This window comes from Miniopterus schreibersii, assembly GCF_964146895.1.
Source record: "Miniopterus schreibersii genome assembly, chromosome: 4".
In the NCBI taxonomy this organism is placed as follows: Eukaryota; Metazoa; Chordata; class Mammalia; order Chiroptera; family Miniopteridae; genus Miniopterus; species Miniopterus schreibersii.
Genome location: NC_138105.1, coordinates 63,226,531 through 63,236,498, shown reverse-complemented (window position 1 = coordinate 63,236,498; position 9,968 = coordinate 63,226,531). Strand labels below are relative to the sequence as shown.

The 9,968-nt window shown below is 51.2% G+C and overlaps 1 protein-coding gene across 1 annotated transcript; it reads left to right on the top strand.

The window, feature by feature from the left end:
• Positions 1-4,282: 4,282 nt before the first annotated feature.
• On the top strand, positions 4,283-9,830 carry PRSS57 (serine protease 57; the record flags this gene model as incomplete). The annotated part of the gene is made up of 5 exons (XM_081135595.1): positions 4,283-4,366; positions 4,801-4,954; positions 6,438-6,582; positions 8,306-8,569; positions 9,618-9,830. The coding sequence occupies exons 1-5, from the start codon at positions 4,288-4,290 to the stop codon at positions 9,828-9,830; spliced, it is 855 nt and encodes a 284-aa protein (XP_080991721.1). The 5' UTR covers positions 4,283-4,287.
• Between the last annotated feature and the right edge of the window lie 138 nt (positions 9,831-9,968).

The window sequence follows — 9,968 nt, the reverse complement described above, 5'->3', positions numbered from 1 at the left end:
GTGAATTAACACGGGCAAAGCGGAGAGGCCTGGAGGCCTGGAAGAGGCTGAACTGGGACCCCTGGGCTGAATAACTTTGAGAGACAGGTGGATTATAGATGGACCTTGAAGGGAGAGTGGACAGAATTGCCAAGATGGGACATGGGATTATTGGGGGCAGAGATGTTGATCATGCTCTGTTGACCGTGATTTTTAGCTATAGTTATAAGAAATATTAATCATGTTCTGTTAAGTGTGATTGTTCTGTTCTAATTAGAAAAAAAGCAGTTTCTAACCTGGCTAGGAGTTGTACGCCCCTGGGACATGGGAATTGACCTTGGAGTGTGGTCCATTCTCCTTTATCATGGAAAGATAACAACCTTGTTCCCAAAACAAAGGGGTCCCAAAACAAAGGGGTCCCAGAGGCACCCCCCTCTTTTGCAGCCCCCCAGTCCAAATTTCCTGTAACCTGTAAACGATTATACCCATTTTTATTCCTTTTGCCCACTTCCCCATGTAATCTTTGTCCTTCTACCTAATGTAAGAAGCTGCCTCTGGGGGTTGGGTAGAGCAGATTCTATGTGGACAAATCCTGCTGCTCTCCCATGTTGCCATCATTATTGGAATAAATGTTCCTATGTGACTGTCTCTGCTTAATTGACTGAAGTAGTGACAGGCAGCCTGGGCCCATTGTGTCTGGTTTCAGAATGACAGGCATTGAGGTTTCCCCGTTTCCAGATTGAGCCACTGGAAGGACATGTTGACGTGATGGGGTTGGGGGGACAACAAAGGGTGACATTGGGTGGGCTGCTGGCTGTCTAGGTTGGAGTGTAGGGTGAGGCCTCGCCTGGGCTAAGGGAAGTCTGGACAAGATCATGTGGGGAGCAGGCACAGGCAGAAGACAGAGGCAAACAGCTCTTCCCCTGCCTTCCCCTTGATTTCTTGCAGTCTATCGAGTCCTTCCTACTGCATGTGTCACTGTGTGGATCCCACGGACCAGGAGAAAGGCAGGACCTGTCACTGCCAACATGTAGACTGTGGCCCTGACTTCCCATATTCTTATAAGAACATTAGTCCCCTGGCCCCAAACACACTTACTGGGGTCTGGCTGGGGGAAGGGATAGGAGAGATTCTTCTACACCCCTTAGTTTTCTTGTAAGTAAAATGGTTCTACTCAGCAGGTGCTTAATAAATGGGTGTGTGTGCAAAGGGAAGTAGCTGTGGTTGGGTTCTAGAGAAGTATCAGGATGCACCCCAGAGGGGGCAGGGACACTGCTACCTCTTTGTTTACAAGCATTTTCATCTCTCCTGTTTTACAATGAATGTGCATTCATTTAACATTAAAACAATGAGATAAATTAGCAAACTTAGAAGAAGAAAAAAAAGACCCTGAGAAACATCAGGGGCCCTGGGCTTGAGTCCCAGCTCAGAGCCACAAGTGCTGTGTGACCCTGGGTCTGTTTCTTAACCTCTCTCAGCCTCATTTCCCCATCTCTGAGGGCAGCTGGGAGGGTTAGTGGAGTGAATACACAGGGAGGGCTTGGAACAGGGCCCAGCACACAGTAGCTCAGGGTTTGGCAAACTCTTTCTGTGAAGGGCCAGATAGTAAATATTTTCATCCTTGCAGCCGCAGGTCTCCCATTGCAACATGAAAGCAGCTAGAGGCAATATGTAGTACATGTATTGCTCAGCAAAAGGGAGCTGTGAGTAGTTTCATTGCTGCCCCCTTGTCTCTGTGTCCATTCAGTCCAAAAAAATTTATTGAGCACCTACTGTGTGCCTGGCAGTGTTAGGTGCCAGGGATGAAGAAGCCTTGTCCTAGGAGAAATGGCATTTTTTTGTCTACTAAGTAAATGATTCAAGGGTTGAAGGATGCTGGGTGCATTTTGTTTAAAAATAGGAAGAAGAGTGCTTGCTTTGGCAGCACATATACTAAAATTGGAAGGATACATAGAAGATTAGCATGGCCCCTGTGCAAGAATGACAAGCAAATTCATGAAGCATTAAAAAAAAAGAGAAAAATAGGAGGATGGAGAGGGACTGCTCCTCCCACAGACCATTCTGTACCTTTCCCAGCCCTAACTTTCCAGAGCTCCCTCCCCCGTTATACCAAAAGCCAAATTCCTCCCCGCGGCTCTCAAGACCCTGCCTAGGGACCCCAAGGCCCCAACATCCACACCCCAGACTCAGGCCTGCAGCAGTTGCTTCCAGGGGACCAGCCTAGAGGTGGCGATGCATGAGCTAGGGAAATCAGGTCAGGCAGAGATGGTAGAGAGAGGCATCCCAAGTAGCTGGGACAGGCCATGAAAAGGCATGGAGGTGGGACAAGGCAGGGTGTATCGTGAACTAGAGCAGTAGGCTCAAGTTGACCTTTCACCCTCCAGAGAGGCAGCCACATCACCCACTCCTTACTCCTCCCAGCTCAGTGTGCTGCAGCTCCCATCCGTGTGGGGCCACGCCCCCTTCCTGGACCACTTGCAACCACGATTTCCATGATGATGTTCCTTCTCCTTCCATCTCCTTGGCCATCTCTGCCCAGCACCTCTTGCCCCTGCCCTGAGCCCATCTCATAGCTGTGGCTGCCCTGGGACATCCTCTGGGGCCCTGGACTCCAGGGGATATTTCACACTGGGTTCTGTGTGGACCCCAAAAACCCACTCCTCCTCTGTCCCTGAGTCAGAGACTCCTTCACGTCCCCCTAACCCTGATTCCAGCTCATGCCTGTGTCTCCCACCCCAAAAGGGGCCAAGAAGGCATAAACTGGACACAAGAGGGTCTGTATCCCAGAAGGAAGGGCCTCTGGAGCTTCTCCTCCCCAGCTTTATAACCCCAAACCTCAGGCCCAGACTAGGTGGGGTCCTTTAAGAAACAGCATGCCAGACCCACAACTCCTGCTGTCTTCCTGGCCTGTTCCATGGCCCTGGGAGCCCTGGCCTTCACAGGTAAGGGGTATGGGGACCTGATGGGGCTACCCAGCTCTGGCTGGTTCAGCATTGGTCCACATGCAGATCAGCAGAACCCCAAATCACTCCCTAGGGGGGCTGTGTCTTCTGCACCTGAGAATTCTCAGAAAAGAAATTAATATGACCGTGAGTTAATCTCTTTGATATATAAAGAGCTCCAACAAATCAAAAACAGCCTGGCCGGGTGTGGTTCAGCAGTTGAGCATCGACCTAGGATCCAGGAGATCGAGGTTTGATTCCCGGTCAAGGCACATGCCCAGGTTGCAGGCTTGATCCCCAGTTGAGGGTGTGCAGGAGGCAGCTGATCAATGATGACTCTCTCATCATTGATGTTTCTATCTCTCTCTCCCTCTCCCTTCCTCTCTCTGAAATCAATAAAGATATATTAAAAAAAATAAAATAAACAAATCAAAAACAAAAGTAAATGCTTAGTAAAGGGAACTATCATCATCATCACCACCATCACCACCGTTGTTGTTGAGTCTACTCTGACTGGGAAAGTCACCCAAATACTCCATGGAAAGATCCATCAAGAACTATGGTCCAGGAGTTCTGGGGTCAAGACCATCTTTCATGCAGCCCCAAACAAGCCAAGTTCCCCTCTCTCTGCCTCAGATTGGAAAATGGAAATATTGGCTCCCATTCAGCCCATTCCTCTGGGCTTCTGGGAGCTTGGTTAGTTGGGACCATGAAGGACAGTTGCCTGTTTCACAACTGCTCATCAAATGGGAAGGAAATGGGTAGACTGCCTGTGGGTAGACTTGGCCCCTGGGAGAAGCAGTAGGAGCTATCCTGAGGCTGCAACCTTGGCCCCCTTACTCCCTCTCTGTATGACCTTGGCCAAGGCACTTAATCGCTCTGTGCCTCAGTTTCCCCATCAGTAACATGGAGATAGAAACAATGCTGACATCCTTGGGTCACTCCAGGACTAGATGAGGTTCCATACACCTGTAGCTTCAGTTGATAATTATACCAACCCCCTCAAGGGTGTGTGGCTGGGGGAACTGACCAAGACCTGGGGACTAATGCTGGGTAAACTGAAGCACAGAGTGGGTAAGTGACCTCCAGCGTCCTAGGGACTGTTGGAGCCAGGGTTTGCCTAGTCAGGCAGTCCCCTGTTTCCCCCACTGCTCTGTTACCTCCCATGCAATTATGATCAACAGCCCCAAGGCAGTCAAATCATTGGTTTCCCAGAATTATCGGTTCAGATCTGGACGTTACTGGTGGGGCCTGGAGGGGCCTCCAACCACAGACCACATCCGGGTTCCCCCTTTCCGGACCGTTAGGTGAGGGTGGGAACCTTGGTCCTCAGAGCTCTCAAGGGAGACTTCAGCCTGCACTAGCCATGGGGCCTGGGGCAGAGGGCTGGGACCACCTATTGCTGACTGTGGCCACTGCTCTGATGCTGTCCATGAGACCTCCAGGTGAGGACCCCTGGGAGTCCCCATATAGGAGCCCCACCCAGGAACTCCCAAGGTGCCCCAAAACCCCCACCCAGACCCACACCAGGAAATCCTGAGATACCCCTCTCACAGGCCCCAACTTGATGCAGCTACACAACCCCTGGCTGGTTACCCTCTGGGGCCTCAGCAGGGACTGGAGCAAGAGGCCCAGCTGGGATCTTGACCAGGCCCAGGTGTTCTGGGGTCCGGTCCCCTTCCTTGCACGCTCAAGGGCCTTCTCTGGGCTCCTCATCACTCATTCTCTGTGTCCTTCTGCGTGATTCTTTCTATCTCTGTCTCTGTCCTTCTCTGACACTTTCTCCCTCTGCTTCACCCCCATCCCATCCAGTGCCTGAGCTGCCTCCATTAGCCCTTCTTCTGCCCCACCCAGACATGCCTCTCTTCCCCACCTGTAGGCTCCTGGGGGGCTAGAATCATTGGGGGCCGAGAGGTGACCCCGCACTCCCGTCCTTACATGGCATCAGTGAGCTTTGAGGGCCAGCATCATTGCGGTGGCTTCCTGCTCCACGCTCGCTGGGTGGTCTCAGCTGCCCACTGCTTCAGTGACAGGTGAGCCCACCCTGGGGCCCTCTTCCTCCTCCCTGCTTCCATTTGGGACCCCAGGATGCTCTGGCTATAATGCAGGTGGGGTGGGTGGTGAGGGGTGTTACTGGTGTGGGCATTGCTACATTCCAGGCACCGTCAGGGTTGGGATGGCCAGACCCCACCCCTTCCCCTGGGGGGCTCTGGCATGAGGAGGAATCTCAGTGGGGCCAGCTTTATGGGACAACAAAGGGAAAAAAGTGGGGGCCACAAGGAGTGACCTCCATGACAGTAAGTAGATGTTACCACTGCTGTGCTTGATCTAACTATATATTTATAATAATCAATAAGATTAACATTGAAATTATTGGAAAAAGAAAATTTTCTCCACCTTTCTAAGTTCTTACAGATGCGCTAATAATTAAATCTACATGAGACAGATTAACAAGGAAAAATAACCAAATTTAATACATACATATGGATAGCCCACATACATGAGAGGTTCAGGGACAGAAAGGACAGATGAGTTATATATGTCATCTGTGCTAGGGATGAGGTCAGGTGCCTGAGGCATCCTCAAGACCCTAAGAAGAGCAGTTGTTCAGTAGTCTGCCCTGCCTTTTAGATAGGCCATAAAACATTATCTTTGGTGATAACTCTCATTATGGGCCAGGCCTCCAATTTAGATGCATGTAGGTGGTTAAGCAAGAGGCAGCAGTTTCTTGTGAGCCCATAGGGTCTTTTTTTTTAAAAAAAATGTCTGTATTGATTTCAGAGAGAGGAAGGGAGAGGGAGAGAGAGAGATAGAAACATCCAGGATGAGTAATTGATCGGCTGCCTCCTGCACACCCCATAATGGGGATAGAGCCTGAAACCAGGGCATTTGCCCTGACTGGGAATGGAGCCAAGATCTCCTGGATCATAGACCAATGCTCAAACGCTGAGCCAGTCCGGCCAGGCAAGCCCATAGGGTCTTGATGGCCTTCAGCTCAAAATAATCCACATGCCAAAGGGGCACATCTGAACCCCTTCAGAGGTAATGTTATAATTGAGGTGGGAATTATAATAAATATAATAAATATTCTATTCATCCTAAGTATAGTTTAAAATAATTATTAGAATTAATATTGCAACAATTAGAGTTAATGCTATAATTGGGGTGGGAATGGTAGCAAATATAATTATTATCGCAGGACTGGAATCAAGATTAAATGGAGCCCGGCCGGGCGTGGCTCAGCAGTTGAGAATCGACCTAGGATCCAGGAGATCGGGGTTCGATTCCTGGTCAGGGCACATGCCCGGGTTGTGGGCTAGGAAGCCGATCAATGACTCTCTCATCATTGATGTTTCTATCTCTCTCTCTCCCCCTCCTTTCCTCTCTCTGAAATCAATAAAGATATGTTTTAAAAAAAAAGATTAAATGGATTGCAGTTTTGCAGACGGGAATACTAAAGCCTGTGATAGGCAACCCTCACCCCAGTCTCAATCACTATACCCCTCCCCCCTGCAGAGACCCCCGGACAGTCCTGGTGGTGCTGGGGGCCCACACCCTTCGCACCTCAGAGCCCACCCAGCAGGTGTTCAGCATCTCAGCTGTCATCAGGCACCCCAACTACCAGCCCACAACCCAGGCCAATGACATCTGCCTGCTGCAGGTGAGCTTTGTAGGGGGAGGGGGGAGGAACACGGGATGTAAGTGTGACCTGTCCCTGCCACTCCTATGATGACTGGACATGTTTTAAAAATAGCTGAAGGATCCTGAAACACCTGAGTCAAGTTAAGGTTTTGCTCAAATGTCCCTTTCTCATGAGGCTTCCCCTGAAGACCCCCTCATCCTGCAACCTGCCCCTGTCCTGCTGTCCCTTCTCCCTGTTCTATCTTTCTTGTGTTTAGCACAGCCGTCACCTGCTAGCAGCGCCTGAACATTTGCTACTTTACCATTGCTCACTGCCTCCTCTGGACTTGAGGGCAGGAATTTTTACCTTGTTTATGACCATTTATAGCACACAGCAGGTAGTAAATGTTCAGGCTGATAGGGGGAACAAATGAGACACTAGGGCCATGAAAGACCTCAATCCCCTGCCACTCGGGCCCTTCTTGGAGTTTTCTTTCCAGGAAGTGGCTCCTCCCATAAATGTGAATTTCCCTCTGCCCCCCCGCCATGAGGTGCATCCTTTCAAACCACCTCTCTGCAGCTCCCACCCAAGCACCCCAAATTCAACTCCAGGCACCCCCATGGCCTCTGTTTTAAAGAGAGACTGTCCCAAACTTGCCCTCCAAGTATGGTGAAAAGTTAAAATGGAGAGATAATATGACTAAATGGGTCCCTGGGAACAGGAGGGTCTGTGGTGGGAGGTTCTCTTGGCAAATAAAAAGGGTGCAGTGAGCCCAGCTGGTGTTGCTCAGTGGTTGAGTGTTGACCCATGAGTTAGAAGGTCATGGTTGGATTCCCGGTCAGAGCACATGACCTGGATTCTGGCTCAATCCCCAGTAGGGGGTGTGCAGGAGGCAGCTGATTGATGATTCTCTCTCATCATTGATGTTTCTATCTATCCCTTTCCCTTCCTCTCTGAAATCAATAAAAACATATTTTTTAAAAAGGGGGGGCAGTGAGTGTCAGCAGCCAAAGCCTGGATTTTACTCACTTGTGGAACCACAAAGCCTGGAACCCGCTGCTCTGACTCACACATTCCATTCTGCAGATGGGGAAAGTGAGGTTGGGGGATAGCCAGGGATGTGCCCAAGGTCAGAGAGTGTGTACCAAAATTAGGGGCTCAAGTCATTCATTCCAAAGTTGTTGATTGAGTGCCAGCTGTGTGCCGGTCAGCAAGGACATAGCCTTCGGTCTAACAGGGTGGCAGCTGGGTTAACTGGCCTTCACAGGGGCACATGGGAGCCCAGAGGAGGCACCTGCCCTAGCCTGGGAGTCTTGGAAAGCTTCCTGGAGAAGGTGATGTCTAAGCTGAGACCTGAAAGCTGGATAGGAAAGGTGCTCCAGGAGAGGGGTATAATATGAGTAAAAGTTTGGGGGTGGGCCCAAGACATGGCAGTAAATTCATTCTGACTGGAGGGCTGAATGAGGGGCAAGAGGTTTTATTCTGAGGGCAATGGGGAGCCATGGGAGGGCTTAGAGCAGGGAAGGAGATGCCAGTTAGAAAGACCCTTTGGGCAGCTGAGGAGGTGAGGGGCGGACACAGTCCTAGTTTGAGTGAGTGAGGGCTGATGGACAGGGGCAAGTGGTAGCAAGAGCAGTGGGTTTTCTGATGACCATTGCTTTCTCTCCATAAGGCCAGGAGAACAGATGTCACAGAGGGGTAAACTGAGGCAGGAGCAGTGGTGATGGTTTGGGTGGTCCAAAACTCAGTGTTCTCCTTGCAGCTGAACAGCTCTGCCATCCTGGGTCCTGCCGTGGGGCTGCTGAGGCTGCCGCAAAGGGGCACCAGGCCACTCAGAGCCGGGACACGTTGCAAGGTGGCCGGCTGGGGCTCTGTGTCCAACTTTGAGGAGCTGCCACCTGGGCTGATGGAGGCCGAGGTCCGTGTGCTGGACCTGGACGTCTGTAACAGCTCCTGGATGGGCCAGCTCAGCCCTGCCATGATCTGCACCCACAGTGGGGACCGACGGCGGCGAGGCTTTTGCTCGGTAAGATACTCATTTGCCATCCCTTCCACTTACCATATGGGGAAACCAAGGCCCAAAGAGAAGGGTAAGAGCTGGGCAGAGCCTTGGGAGCTAAGTCCCAGCTCACCTTTGACGAGACAGGCCTCACCATGCATGGCTGTGCGGGCTGTACAGTGCACAGAGCTACAGATTTGTGTATTTATAAACAGTATCCAGTAGGGGGCAGTAACAGATCTTGAGGAAAGAGCTCCTGCTCCTAATACCCTGTATGGTCCAATGGCAACCCTGGCCCTGGTGCAAAGGGAGAAACTCAGCCTGGAGGATCTTTTGTTTCAGGCAAGAGAGTTCAGTGGTTCAGAACACAGGTTCTGGAGACCAACTGCCTGGGTCCAAATCCAGACTGTGCCACTTTCCAGATGTTCGGCCTTAGGGAAGTCACCTCACTTCTCTGGACCTCACTCCATCTTCTTCCCTCCATAGAACTGCTTCCTCATAGGAGTAGAGCTGATTCCAGATGACAATTAGGGTGCTAGGACCAGGAGGTGAGGGGAAGGGAGAAAGCAGGAATTTTAGGGTGAATATTCATGAAGGCTTCTCTGAGGAGAGCACCTTTGAGCTGAGACTTGAAGGAACCTGAAGATCTGAGGGAAGGCATGCCAGGTAGAAAGATAGTCACAGGGCTGCCATGCACAGCTGTGCAGGTCTGTACTGCACAGCCACAGACTTCTATGTTTATACAAGCAGTGTCCTGTAGGGGACAGTAACAGGTCTCAAAGACACACAAAAGCTTAGAGGCTGGATGAAGTTTGCTTGCTCCAGGAACAGCCAGGATGGCTGGTGTGGCTGGAACCAGGTGAGTGAGGGAGAGAGAAGGGCAGACAGGTGGGTGGGATACTTAGAGCCTTGAAGGCTGAAGTGAGGGGTTTAGTCTTTGCTGTAAGAGCACTAGGGGGTCGTGGAAGGGTTTTGAGGGCAGGAAAGGGTCCTGATGGACTTTACATGTAGAAGCTCCTTCAGGCAAAGTGAGACTGAAAGAGAAGTCCTGACCTCACCTTTCCCTCCATCCCAGGCGGACTCCGGGGGGCCCCTGGTATGCAGGAACCGGGCCCATGGCCTCGTTTCCTTCTCCGGCCTCTGGTGTGGCGACCCCAAGACCCCAGATGTATATACACAGGTGTCCACTTTTGTGACCTGGATCTGGGATGTGGTTCGGCAGCAACCGCATGGCCCCCAGCCTAGCCCCTCGCCCAGGACCACTGGGACCCCCACAGGAGCTGCCTGAACCACAGCAGTGCTGTGTACACGAGTGAGATGACAATAAATGTAAACAGCTCTGGCCTGGAAAATTCTGTGGCTGGGGCAGGGGGTCCATGGAGCCCCCAAACCCAGGAAGCTTGGCATGGGGGTAGATAACAGTTCC